We start from the raw sequence: 14,297 nt of genomic DNA, 5'->3' as shown, positions 1-14,297 counted from the left end.
ACTGTCAAACTATTCAGGCCAGTGCACAGCTCTTCCATGTGTCCTTTGCTACGACATCTTGCATCTGTTCCCTCCACAGACTGTCATGTTGGTCCAAGGTGGTCTGTGTAATGGACAGTTTTCGCTTGACATCGTGAGCTGGGTGACAGCCTTTGCTATCATGAGGGCATTCCTCTTTCATGAGTACTCTCGGGGCAGAAATATAAGAACTCTTTGGAGAGTCTTTGTTAAGGCCTGATGGATACATTTCACCAAACCTTTAGCTATCTAGAAGACAATTGCAGCTCCCAGGGTTTGTGTTCAGGGGTAAAGAGCCAGTTTAGGAGGAGGAGCATGAGGTGTCTCAGGCCAAAGTGGGAGGGTGGTTGGACTTACAGGAAGAGTTCATATGAGATAAAAGAGAACCAGCAAAATAAGCAACTTGCTTCACCAAAGAGAATCCTTATGCCAGCTGTTTTCTTTCTCCTCACACAGGGCTGTCACTTCAAATGCCCTGTACCAGCACTTGCACACCTGAGCCCTTCCTGTCCTTCTTGTCTGTAGACTGTGCATATTATTTTGGTTAGCGACAGGACTGGGCATCTTATGGCATATTTGAGCTGTTCTATCCTGCAAGAGAAATAGCTCTTGGGGCAAGTGAATGGAAAGCAAATGTAGGTATTTGGCTTGTTACTTTTCACTTGGTGCCTTCTCTGTCCTGGATCTGGGGTATCACATTGTGAAAGCATTTTTCTGATAGGCAAGTGTGAAGGATGAGCCCCACAAATTTTATACAGTGCCATTCATCAAGTAAGAGCCTGCCAGGATGAACTTGCAAGGTCCTGGAAAACCGGTGCTTTGCTGGTAGAAAACATGTCTATGCTTTGGGCCAGTGAGTAGGTAGATGTCTGTGTTAGCTCACTTGTATCAAGAAGCAGAAAACTTGGCTCTCAAATGCTTGCCAAAAACTTATCAGACAGATACAGGAGACTATTTGGCAGGTAAAAGATTTTTTTTTTTTTTTTTAATGTTCACTGCAAGCCCAACAAGAGCCATCTGTCAGGGCCAGCAGGTTTATAATGTTTAGTGGAATGGGACCTAATTTGTTGTAATGCAGGAGAGAAAGGATCTGAAAGCTGATTTTGGTATGAGTGCAGCAGAGCCTGTTGGTTTGTCATCCCATCAATAGTCTGATTTGAAGCAGCAGCTAGAGCATCAATGTCAGATGTGGCTGGGTTTCTTATGCACTGGAAGAAAAGAGTTTACTTAAATGCCTTATTTACTCAAAAGTGTCTTTTAACTTGCAGCAACAAAACTTCAAACAGAAGGTTGTGGCATTGCTGAAGAGGTTTAAAGTGTCTGATGAGGTAAGTAATGCATTGCGAATGCATTCGTTTCTGTGTGTTGTCCTCTGGCTGCTTGGTGCATCTTGCTTCAGTCTTCAGGAATGTTCTTCTCTATTTCCACCTAATTTTCTTCATTTTATTTTCAAGTCTGCAGCTGATGTAACCTTTCCTGATACTCTGACCCTGTATGGAGGCTTGAGGGCCAGTTTTAAAATATCGTCAAACACTTTCTAGATCTAGTTGGATAAAAAAACAGATTTTAGCGATCACTTGTATACCCATTAGTTTTACAGGCTGCTTTGAAATGATACTTGACCCTTACAAAGGCAAGTAGTCCACTATGTATGTTGCTTGTTGAGTTAAATTGCAGCTTGTCTGATCATCCTACTAGAACAGCCAGGCAAGACATGAAAAACTTTGATAGGGAACACAGATCCGCAAGAGATCAGCTGTCTGGTTAGAGCTGAAAATGAGACATTTAGAGAGAGACCTAAAACCCAAGAAACCTGTGTAAACTTAAGTATCTAATATAAAAATAGTCAACAGCTCGTTTGGCTGCCAGTCCACGTGCTGCTTTTGTGGCTTGTGGGAAAGAGTGAGTAACTCCTCGTGCTTCCTTACCCTTCCAAACAGTCCTGTTAGTTTTGCTGTGCTCCCAAGTTAGCTCAGCAGAGTCAGCACTCATAGTGGAGGTCTCAGCCAGCTGAGCTGCTGCTTTTCTAGAGCTGTCATCCAAAAAGCAAGCTCTGAACTGTGCAGAACTGCACAATAGATGCCTGTTTACTCTGTTGTATGTGTGAAGAAGCCCATGGAAGTTATGATGTGAATGTCTGTTTTTCAGTTTTGCATGTGGGTGGCAACTAATCCTTGTCCAGGTTTCGGATGCCTCTTGTGGACATTTTTGTCACTTTTCTACTTGCTTGGAAATTAGATACTGAAATCATGAGGTGGTCGTGGCAACTTTTTTCAGTAAAACCCAAGACAGGTTACACTATTGGGAGTATTGCATTTCTATACTTGTGCTAAGAAAAACGGGACTTTTTAACACTTTGTTTATAGAGTGGGTTGTGTGATGATGGAATCCGTTGTTAAAGCTTGTTCATAGATGCCTTGTCTAATGGATAGCTGTTGCTTAACCAGATGCTGACAAGCTTGACCACCCCTGCAACACACACTACTTAATGTTTCTGTTGGGTAATAGTGCCCTTGCACTGGAAACAGAATCTTTCTCCCAAGTGTGCCCTCTCCTCCCTGCTCTGAGTTGTCTGGGGTTGACAGCCTTACAGGGCTGGTTGCTGCAGCCCCCGAGGGAGCTCAGATGATGTAGGATTCATTTGGCTCTTAACTGAGTCAGCAGTTTCTGCTTTTGTCCTGTGTATAGGTTCTGGATTCAGAGCAGGACCCAGCAGAGCACGTTCCAGAGGTGGAAGAGGACTTGGACCTTCTATATGACACTCTGGATATAGAAAACCCTAGTGACAGCGGGCCAGAAATGGAGGACGATGACAGTGTCTTGAGCACTCCAAAGCCAAAGTTAAAGTAAGTATAAGATGACTGGTTTTGGCCAGCCCCCTGTAGAGTGTAGCCTGTTTGACCAAGTGCCCTTTGCTCTGTCCAGCATCAGCACAGATATAGTTTCTGTTCCCCACTGCTTGCCTTCCTTCTTGACTCGGTGCAAGAGCCTTAGTGTATGTTACGATAACTTGAATGACTGCTCATGAGCTAATAGTATGTGTGGGGAATCTAGCTTACTGCAGGCGTGTTTGTTTCTTTGTTCCAATCGAATGTTCTGCCTGCTCAGCTAGCTGAGCTCAAGGTAGAAACTATTGCTGGGCAGTGGAATTAAACCTTACATAGGTGCTTTGAAGAGATGGTAGAAACAGGCAGGAAATCTGATGCTGAGGCAGGAGGAGGTGTAGTTGGGAGCTACAGGGGTAGAGAGGAGGGATGGACAAGGCAAACTGCCTTTCTGGAAAAGCTGATAAGATCCTACATGGAAGGATGGTATTGGCAGGGAGAGAGCAGGCAGGACTGTGAGAAGTAGAGCAGTTCCTCAAGGCCTAAGGGAACTTACTGTGGCTCATACAGATACACCCAAGAACCAGTTCTTGTGGGTTCTGGCAGGTGGGCGGTCACAGCAATGTGGAGCTGAGCCAGGGGTTCAGCTGCTGTCTTGGGGCTCAGGGTCTCAAGCAGATGCAGGACCTTAGGCTAGCAGAGCGGTGTCACATTTCTGCCTGAATAAAGATTTAAAGCATGAGGCTATGGGAGCTAGTCATGCTTCTGACAGACGTGTGGATGCATGCTCAGGCCTGTTCATTCCAGAGCCATCACAACATCACAAAGCTTAGAACTGCAGAAGGTCAGTACAGTATCTGCTAAACACCAGCTAATTATCAAATGTCCCAGTGTCCTAATTAACATAGAATGACTTAGTTGGGCTAAGAATCAATTCTTAGTCTGGAGCCACTTGTTTCTTATCAATGAGCTAGAAGACAGTAAGGATAGATGGGGGCAGGAGGAGTAAGTACTGGGGCTGGTGGCTTTTAAAGGCATTTGGAGCTTTACCTGATGTGTTGTGAACTGGTAGATCCTACCTTGAAGGGATTTGGAGTTAGACATGTTGGGGTAAGCAGCTGCCTTGAAACAAGGTGAAGTTTATAGTACATGCACTGAGAGCTTGTGTCTTGTTCCCTGGTACCATAGCTGAGGCGCTAACCGTTCTGGGATATATGACTGCTGGAATAAAAGTCTGTTGCCTCTACACTTGATCCTGGAGAGACAGCTTTTGGCTTACTGTGTCCAGTTCTTGTGTTTATATCTTCAAAAGGATGTTAAGAATACTGATGCTTGTAGGCAGCTTGCTTTTGCAACTAAAACTTTCAGTTCCTTAAATTGTAAGAGTCCCATAGCCTGCTGTGATGAGCTGCATTTCTTCGTGGAAGCACAATCTGATTGTATGCACCACCTTATCTTATTCAGCAAATGTGTAATTGGATCCTAGGGCTGGCAGCCAAATCCAGATGAAAGCTGGAAATAAAATCCGTATTAGCACCAAAAGTCACTTATCCACAGGAGCAGAGAGTATCAATGGGGGACAGTAATTCCACTTCATTTGCTGTCTTTCGGTCATGAGCGAGGCCCTATCTGGAATGGCATCTAATTCAGTATTTGCACAGCTGGAACAGGAATTGCACTGTGAAACTCTGCACCTGGTGCTTGGGATAGTGGGGGCACAACTGCTTATGTGGAATGAATGTGCATCTGTTCTGCTGTGTGAAATGCTAGACCTATAGCCACCTTGCATTTTAAGGAATGAAAAGCTGCCTCTTGCTGTGTAATATGAGGGCACGCAGGTATTTCTAGTGAGACCTTAATAAATATGGTCTGATGTGTCCCAGGTGACACACTGGATACATTAAATGGAGGTTGGTCAGACAGTGTCAGGGCTAGACAGGGGTCCCTGGACTTGCTAACTTCTCTTGCTCACATCCTTTCGCTCACAGAAACAAGTTGCTTGTAAATTTTACTTGAACCGTCAGGAGCAGTAAAACACGCTAAGAACAGTCATTGTTGCTTCACTGTGAACTTGTTGAATTATTGCTGTAACTGGTTTTAATAGCAAGAAACTTTTTTTCCTCCCTTTATATAGACCTTACTTTGAAGGACTGTCACACTCCAGCTCTCAGACAGAAATTGGTAGCATCCACAGCATCAGGAGCCAGAAAGAGCCATCAAGTCCTGTAAGTCATGTTTCAAGAAGATTATTTATCTGCAGTTAATGTAGCAGCCTCAAGATTTCCCCTACCTATCTGCATTTCCTTTGAAACTAAAGTGCTCTAGCCACATGGTATTAACCTGTCATGTTCAGCCCTGATAACAGCGCTGTCTGTATTTGCACATGTAAATTAGAGCATACTTTCTGATCCCAAAGAATTGGATACAGAGACGTGAATTTTGTGCTAAGAACACATGGTTTGTGGTGGGGGATTTGGGTTTTTTTGCTTTTTTGCTTGTATAGCAAATGTAGTTTTGACTCAAGTGGATATCTTCAGGTTATGTGTTTAGTAATTTCTGATGGTATAAATAGCTCAGATTCGCACATAGTAGCAATGAAAGCCAGGGTGGGAGATATTCCCTGGAAGCTCTGTGGACTCCCTCATATTGCTAAGAGAAAGCTTTACTGCATTGATGCTGTATTGCTCTTCAGGATGGTGGCTGGAGCAAATGCAAGGGAAACTCATACTCTTTTCTGTATGCTTCTGATGAGGGTGGTATATTAGATTGAAGAAAATACAGCGCAGTTCCAGAGCGCTTTCTTGCCTCTCCTGCATTTGTAGCGCATCATTTGGTGTGAGTTGGCTGAGTTTCTAAGACTGTGAGTGAAGGGGTGGATATTGGAGCCCCGCTGGTCATGGGGCAGTGTGTGCCTCCAGGTGTCTAGCTCCAGAGAGAGACACTGATGAGCCGCAGGGCCTTGATGGGAGAGTACATGCTGCAGTCTGCACTGGAGTTGCCTGTGCCCAGAAGCTCTGGAACAGGGGCTCCAGTGGAAACTTTGCCCTGAGCATCTGCCAGTGGTCTCCCAAGCTGTCACATCCATTGGTCACCTGTATTGCTTGTCTGTGATCATTGCTTGTGGCACCCCTTGTCTGGTCAGGCTCCCGGTTCCTATGAGCCATGTGCTGGGTCGTGGCAACACTCCGAAGGCGGTGGGATTTGCAGAACGCTGAGGCTGTTTCTGTGCAGCAGCTGCAGGGCTGTCTGTGCTGGTTAATGCCTAACTCTGTCTGTAGTTGGCAAAACTTGGCCTTGCAGAGACCAAATCCCGTTGAATAGGTACCAGATCTTCTTTTGGGACTTTGTGATCAAGTTTTTAAACGTGAATGTTGCATTAAATTTCTGTTGAGGAATCAGTTGTTACCATGCCATATCCTATGCTAATGCATTCAGTTCTAGCATGAAGAGGATGCGTTCCCACTCGTGCTCCAGAACTGCACAGTGTTTAAACAGAAAACTGTGTCTTTTGAACAGCCTGATCTAGAGTGTGTGGCTGAGAATTGTGCTGGTGCTATACCTCCTAATACCTGGCTTTTCTCAAGCAGGTAGAAGTGCCTGAAAAGTCCAAGAGTCTTGGAACCAAACATGCAGGCGACAGTATTTCTGACACTGTCTCTTACGTAAGTTGAGAACTCACTTGTTTGGGTATCAGCTGTGAACTGCAGTCTGTGATATGTGTCTGTATGTCCATATAGCTACATATACAATATAACTCATGTAGATAACAGTAGCTGCAGTGAAGATAATGCTGAGATGTCCTTCTGACCCCAGCTGTTGGATGTTCATGTCTTTCATGTCTTTCAGCCTTTTGAAATGGGAATGCTTTACATGGACTTCTGTTTAAACAGACTTTCTCTTGGTTTGTGGAAGACTGGCCCAAAGTGTGCTGCTGACTATGTGTATTGTCCTGAAAAGAGTTCTTAGGGCTGCATTTAATTGTACAAAATTACAATGAGGTCTGGTCTCTCCAAGTGTAATTGCTAGGAATTCAGCTGGTCCTGGAGTAAAAATCCCAAACCTAGGGTTGTTACTGCTGAGATACATTGTTCATAACACTTCTATGACTTTTCTCTGTTAGTTATGATAAACTGAGTTAATCTGCGTTGCATGAGGAAGTATATCCCTGCTTTAAGCTGGGAGAGTGCCTGTTACAAAACTCTGTTTCTGAGCACCTTTCCTGCCTTACAGCTCTCTTATGAGGTAAAGCTGGGACCTGGCAGCCCCAAATAGTGAATATTGACTTGTCCCTTGTGGCAGTGAATAGTGTGTCTGGGAGGGACAGGCTGAATATGCACCAGAGTGAACCAACCTGAGGTGCATGGTTGGGAGGCAGAGGGAGGCTTTATTTCTTATTTAGGTGCTTTGTGTGTTTGCAGGAGTCTAACCAGCAAGCTGAGGTCCAGGAAGCTGAACTTCCCACACCAGACGTGTTTGTCGAGAAGCTCCCACCCAGTGGAAAGATCACCAAGACTGAGTCCCTCATTATCCCATCCACCAGGTAGAGCAGTGGCACAGCATTGTCTCTGCTGCAGGGCTGCGCAGGAGGGCATGGACAGCCTACTAGTATTTGTTTGGGCTGGCCCTTAGCTCTTGACTGCAGGAAGAGTCTCCTTGTGTTCAGGCACTCAAGTGATGGTGCTTGAGATATGGATACTTGGCGCCCTGAAGGGCAGCATTGCTCCAGTGTTGCTCAGGGATGATTCCTTGATCTGTCTCCTCTCCTCATAACTGCTCTGTAGCAAGGAAGTTTTTTGTAACACTGAGGACCTGCTGGCTCAAAGATACTGTTGCTAAATCAACCTGTGATGCAGATTTTCTCCTTAAAAGTAGTTGCTGAGTCTGTCTAAATACTGTTAAGTCTTTTGAGAGAGAGGAACAACCCCATCAGATAAATTAATCTGGTTATCTGCAAGCAAATAGATTTTCTTCTGCTTTCTGTGCTGCTTTTGGATGTGCAACTGCAGTTCACATGACTGAGTCCTATCTTGCTTGTGTAGCAACAGGGCAATGTTGTGGGTCTTAGCATGGGTTATAGAAATTGGCCTGGGACTCCTGGGAATATGCTCTCTAGCTTCTCCATGTGCTCAATAGCTTCTCCATTATCAAATTAACAGATCTCAAGCTAGCTCAGATCTGCATGTATGATAATGGTTATACCTCCGCTGACAGTGCTGAGATTGCCAGATGTGGTTGGTATGGGGTTTTGAGGATGAATCTCACTCAGAAATAAGCCCTAAGTTGGAACATGATCACTTCTCGCTACCAGGTCTGAAGGAAAGCAGACTGGACGTCGGGGAAGAAGCACATCTCTGAAGGAGAGGCAGCCAGTGAGGCCGCAGAATGAGAGGGCAAACAGTCTGGACAATGAACGGTCTCCAGACACCCGCCACCACTTACAGGTATGAAAAGTATTGCTGCCTCTCTAGCTACTTTTAGTTTTTCTCTTCTCAAAACTGTCTCCAGTGATCCCTTTTCTTCTGGCCCAAGTGTTGTCCTTGCTGAAAGGGAATTGGGCCCTGCAGCTCCAGAAAGGTGGGAATTTGCATCTTGGCTGATACTGTATTTTCCAGCTGGGTTTTGCCAGGTTGTTGCTTTGTCAGCCAGCCGTAAACTGAAGACACTGGGACAGATTGCTATGATGAGGAACATATAGGGCTGTGTTGGAGAAAGACTACTTTGAAAGAAGAGAAATTGCTAGGAAAGCCAAAAAGGAATTGATTTTATGCAGAGCATCTCTGTGCTGTACTCTTAGCTGCAGGACTCAGTTAATTCCCTCCTTGACAAAGAGTTGCAGGCTTCTATGAATACTGAATTCCCTGGGCTGCTATTAGTTGCTATTAAGTGACTTGAGAAGTGCATGGGAAAAGGAGTAATGGCTGACAAAAACAAAGTGGCTAATAGAGGAGCCAGTGTAATATTGTGATACTGGGAAAGCTGGCAAGTGCCAGTCCCAGCAACCAGTGCAGCTCCTAGTCTACCCTGCTGATGAGGTGACCATGTACTGACCAGCCTATCCACAGATGCTTTTTGTGAATTCCCAGAGCTGGAGCTATGGGCTGGAGCTATGGGTTAGAGCTGGCATCTCCTACAATTATGTTCTCTTTCTGTCTTTGTATTTCCAGATCCCCAGGAAAACTGTATATGACCAGCTAAATCACATCTTGGTTTCTGATGACCAGCTGCCAGAAAACATTATTCTTGTCAATACGTCTGATTGGCAAGGCCAGGTAAAGGCAGGAGACATGATCTGAAGCACAGCTTTCCTTGGCTGTCCCTCCTCAGCAATGGTGTGAGTGCAGGCCTTGAGCTCAAACACTAGCCAAGTAGGTTCTCCCACTTGGCTGGAAGAGCACTAGTGGTCTGTGGGGGCTTACAGCGTGCAGGGGGATCGATTCCAGCAGAGTTACTGGTTGCAGTTGCTCCACCACACTTGAAGAGGTGCCTTCTATTTGACCAGAGAGGTGGCAGAGGTGGAGAGAGGGCTTTTAAGTCTTCCTCCAGTAACATTAGCAGGTTGTATATGCAATATCAGTGGAGAAGATGGTAGTGTTGACCTGGGGATATGGATTAATGGTGTGGAGTTTGATAGAAGTGTGAGGTAATTACTGAGACTTGTTAATGTTATGTCTGTGTATATCTTATTTCCCTTTGAGCTGGATGGAGGGGGAAGAATTCATCATGAGGAATGTGTGTTCATAGCCTTTTCCTTTTTTCAGTGCTTGAGGGTGGGCAGAACATTACATTTGTCAAGTTCTTTTTAAGTTGTAAAGAACTGCAACTGCAGTTCCAGAGGCAGGTGAGTAGGAGAGTCTGCTCTTATCTTCTGCAGCTTCCCTGCTCTCTGGGGCCTTAACAAACTGCTCTTCTAAAATTATTGTTGGCATAAATGCCATACTTTTGAGTGTTGTTGACATTGGTCAAGAAGGTGCAGTGGTTCCAGTCTTTTAGAGGAAAAGCTTTTCTTTGGCTGAGGCCCAAGGAAAGAAGTGTTTAGGAAACCGCTACCTACAAATTGGGCACAAGGAGAGCGCCCATACTTTGCTGTGAAAAGCCCGAAGAGGCTGAGGGAGGTGGGATTTTCTTTTTGTGATAAACTGTGCCAAAAAGGACATTGATATGTTCTGTTCTTTCCTCAGTACCTATCAGATGTCTTGCAAAAGCATACTCTGCCTGTGGTCTGTACGTGTTCCTCGGCTGATATTCAGGCGGCTTTTAGCACTATTGTCTCCAGGATACAGAGATAGTAAGTTCTGACCTTGCTTATTTTGTTTGTTCTGGCTCCTGTAGAAAGGAGGGCTTGTGGTCCTTAGCTGTAAATGCCTCTCAGCTCTTGTGCCCCAACGCTCAGGGAATTTTCTGTCTAGTGCTCGAAATACTTCTCCCCTCCACTCTCCTGAAGTCAGTGGTGTGTGGTTCTTCAGCATTTGCCAGCCTCGCACAGGTGTTGCTGTTCTGCCATGTTTGGGGGGGGAATACAAGTCTCCTATCATCAACACAGCTGATTTTACACGATTGCTCTTTGGAGGTTGCCTCTAATCTAAAAAGCACTAAAGCTTTCAAAGCTGATAGGTAGATTTTAAATTAGGATGGGTGTGTTTGTTTTTTGTTTTTGTTTTTTTCCTTAAGGTGATATCTACTGAGGGCTGTGGATACCAGAATGTGTTCCCTGACCCAGCACAATTAGCTGTGGTGCATGCATCCCAACCTGGATAGTTAAATCAAACCCTTTAGACTGTCAAAATGTGTCAAAGAAAGAGCAAGGAGGCCAGTTAAAGTATTGAGCAATGTTGTATTTTATTAATGGTGTTTTAAGCTGCTACTAGTCATTGTGTTATTGCCTTGTGTATTGAACAAGCTCTTTTTTACCTTGACTGTTATTGAAGAAAATTTTTGTCTTATTCTGAAATAGCTGATTGGAAGCACAATGATGAATATGTTCCCTCTTTTTTTTTGTCTAGCTGTAACTGCAATTCCCAGCCTCCAAACCCAATTAAAATTGCAGTGGCCGGAGCCCAGAATTACCTCAGTGCTGTGTTGAGGCTCTTTGTAGAGCAGCTGTCTCACAAAACCCCAGACTGGCTCGGCTACATGAGATTTTTGATCATCCCTCTAGGTAAATAAGGAACAAATTTTTTTTTTTTGTAGAAAGATGAATGAGTTAAATGTGATGTGTTCCCTCAGGAACAGCCCTCCTGGAAGCTTTGGCCAGGTAACTGGCTGTTAAATGAGGCAAATGTCATGCTGCCGTAATATTGTTTGTTTGCATTGCTTGCGTTGCATGAGTAAATTTCGTCTTTATGTTCTTGATGCCAAAGTCTGCTTGTAAACCTCTTGTTTGAAGCAGGGGTTGAGTCCTTTCTTCCCAAATGGGGAGGTTCTTATGCATCTTTTTATCACTACGCAATGACTTCATGGAATAATGTTTTGGAAATCCTTTCTCTGGCTGAAATCTTATTTATGGGGTGCAGTGTTTCCTGAAGCAATAACTGTTCTAGCCTCTTCCAGGCTGACACACAAAATATTTGTGAAAGAAGAAGGAGGAAATTTTAAAGGCTCTGAAACTGCTGAGAGTTCAAATTATTAAAATTACCTGTGTCTTTTGACCATTCCTTTATGTCTTATTCTCCTTGAGTCTTTTCCTCAGTTTTCTAGCACCTCAGCTTTGCCTTTCCAACAGCTCAGCAAGGCTGCTTGGCTGGCAAGTAACCTAGCTTGGAGCGTTTGCATCCCGGGGAGCAGAGCGGACCAGCGATAGCACTGGGGCCTCGCTGCTGTAGGCAGGAAGATGAGGAGCATTCTAGCCGAGGCCTGAGAAGCAGGGCAGTCGCCTATGCTCAGGGAGCAACATCTGGGCAGTGCTGGTGTGTCATAGGGGGTTGATGCAAGGGGTCAGTCTTGTCTGATGCTTGGTTTGTGTGAGCAGCTGCTCACACAAGTGAGGGCACCTGAGTGACACAAGTGGAGCTTGAAGAGTGCTTTTCCGTGGTATATTCCAGTCTTCAAGGTTTGCAACTGGCTGGATGGTGTTTGTTTGCTCTGACTGAGGGAAGGCAGAAGGTGCTGCCTGGCCCCATGGACAGGGTGTTAGGCTGTGTCAATTTAGTGGTGGGATTTGCAGAAGGTAAATGAAGAGGCCTGGCTCTCTTCTGTAACAAAAACATTTAATTCCAAAGGAGTTAGCAGGAAAGAGGAAAGGTAGAAATGCACACAAAAGAATTATTTTTGCAGGGCTAAATGTGCTTAAATGAGAGTCTGTGTGGCTGAGGGCTTTAGTCCTCACCTTCTCCTGGCCTGAGGAGAGGAGCGCAGTGTAGTTTTTCCGTCCCATGGTCTTTGGTTATTCTCTCTTTAAAAAATTATCCAAAAATATTAGCTAAATCTTACAATGCACTTTCAATCTTAAAACTCTTCCTGGTAATATAAAAAAACAAAAGGGAACAAAACACTGAACTGATAGTGGAACTGCTTCAGAACTGTGAATATTTTTAAAATGTATCTTAAAAATATAAACTTCTCTAATGAGACTTTCCCATGAAAGTCTGTGTTATTTCTTGATTGTATCAAGCACTCATTTCTGGCCAGCTTTCTGGCAGTTCATCGGTGTGATTGAGTAGCAACCTCCTTTTGACAATTAATGCACCAAAGACAGTGTGGTGACTATGCCATAAACATCTAGAAGGAAAAGAGTTTCTGCTGTTACCAGTGCCTTCTAAGTAGGGAGTGGTGGCTTTTTTTTTTCTTTTAATTTCTGAGATGATTTTACTTTTTTAGTCCACTACTCTGTAGTGACAGATGAAGAAGAGTTAATGTACAATGGCTTGTTGTCTGCATCCTGCTCACATGCTTCTGATTCTTTGGATGAAAGACTCCCTTGATGTCCAGACCAGTGAAGTAATGATTCAAAGGAGCAAATAAAAGAGAAACAAAGTTTTTTTTTGTTGTTGTGGTGTTTTTGTTTGTTTTCAGCATTTTATTTAGCCCCTGTGGCTACAGCTTCTCAGCAGATCTCGTGTTTGGTACTTGGTTCCGACTGTATGTAATGTGTTTTCCCGACATGTGAGAAAGCTGTCACTTCTCCAGTGCATGATGCAGAGCTATTCTGCATGCACTGTTTAAAACTCCACTATAAAAGAAAGAATGAGTCTTAAAGTAGCCATCATCCTGAGTGTCCAGGAAAGAACTTATGCTCTAGTCTCTAATGAAACCAGGGAGAGCTCAGAGATCTTTTGCTTGAAACTCTTGAGGAAGTCTGGAAATTTGTGCTAGTCTGGAGTTCTAAGAAACACAGTGATTTTTTTCCACTATGAGTTTTACTGGAGGATGGAGAGTATATTTAAGCAATCTAGGGTGTTTTTGGACTCATCGGGTTACTGATTACCAGCTGATGACACAACTGTTGTGGTCTCTGAAAATGTGGCTTGATGTGAGAATTCAGTATGTAGGGAGGATAAAACTAAGCTGTTTGGGAGAAGCTCTGAAGCCTGTTCACAGATGATTTTAAACAGCCAGGATCCACACTGAGCATGGAAAGAGCAAAGGCTGAAACATAATGACTAGAAAGTCTAATCCTGGTGCACCTTTTTTCCTGTACTGGAAACTGGAGAGGCAGTTACAATGGCATATCATCTGGTTTCCAGACACATGCAGCCTAAATTGCTGGTGGCAAATTGTAGATACCTCCCCAGGGCAGAGGTTGCCCCTTAAACGCCTTCCCTCTCCTGCTCAGTATCGGTAGGTGTGAAGGCAGATCTCCATCCGTGGCTGCAAGATGGAGCCTGCATGAATAAACTTGGTGAAAGTAGTAGGTCTTCCTGAACTCACAGAAGAGTGTTGGGTGTAGCTAGGGCAAGCAAGGACCTCAGGTGTATTGCCAGCATTCACCAGGGACTGTGCTCTTCAGACTCTGCTTCTATCTTTAATTACAGCCTAATTATTGAACTTGTTGTGGCTTCTTTTGCACCTTCTCTAACCTCCCCCCCTATCTCTCTCCCCCGGGTTAAACAAGCCTCCCTGGGCTGGAGATGATTGCTCCTTCTGTGTTGCAGAGCAGCCATGGGGGATGAGTGGTGTTTGGAGGGGATCCCTCTCCTCTCGGCAGAAGTGGCCTGACCTCACTGCGTGCAGGGCAGCTGGGAGGGAGAAAGGGCTGCTGTGCAAGATGCTTGCAAAACTGAGTGCCTGAGGTGGAAAGCTGTAGGGCCTCAGGGTCTTCCAAATCATCTAGTTCCTCAGCAGTTTCCCAGTCCTGTTTTCTTTGGCCTTTTCATATTTGGATTGCCTGGGAGGGAGGGATGTAACTCTGAAAGAAGTCAGTGATGTTGAAGCAGTGTCCCTATTGGAAAATCTATTCGCTTGCTGTTGTAGAGATAAGCTTGACTAACTTCTTTTTAATTATAGAAATTTATTTCTGAG

The 14,297-nt window shown here is 44.5% G+C and overlaps 1 protein-coding gene across 6 annotated transcripts in view; it reads left to right on the top strand.

Annotated features, from left to right (window-relative positions):
* The window catches only part of PACS2 (phosphofurin acidic cluster sorting protein 2), an 85,227-nt gene that overhangs the window by 43,805 nt on the left and 27,125 nt on the right, over positions 1-14,297 (top strand). For 4 of the 6 annotated variants that reach the window (XM_062580974.1, XM_062580979.1, XM_062580978.1 and 1 more), the window contains 9 exons: positions 1,287-1,346; positions 2,707-2,864; positions 4,978-5,068; positions 6,428-6,505; positions 7,262-7,383; positions 8,152-8,284; positions 9,008-9,112; positions 10,022-10,128; positions 10,844-10,998. In XM_062580974.1, coding sequence (XP_062436958.1) covers positions 1,287-1,346; positions 2,707-2,864; positions 4,978-5,068; positions 6,428-6,505; positions 7,262-7,383; positions 8,152-8,284; positions 9,008-9,112; positions 10,022-10,128; positions 10,844-10,998 — 1,009 coding nt within the window. The remainder of the gene's footprint in view (positions 1-1,286; positions 1,347-2,706; positions 2,865-4,977; positions 5,069-6,427; positions 6,506-7,261; positions 7,384-8,151; positions 8,285-9,007; positions 9,113-10,021; positions 10,129-10,843; positions 10,999-14,297) is intronic. The other 2 variants (XM_062580977.1, XM_062580975.1) reach the window with 1 other exon arrangement.

The sequence above is a fragment of the Rhea pennata genome, chromosome 8, assembly GCF_028389875.1.
Source record: "Rhea pennata isolate bPtePen1 chromosome 8, bPtePen1.pri, whole genome shotgun sequence".
Classification (NCBI taxonomy): Eukaryota; Metazoa; Chordata; class Aves; order Rheiformes; family Rheidae; genus Rhea; species Rhea pennata.
This window is presented reverse-complemented; position numbering and strand designations above follow the sequence as displayed.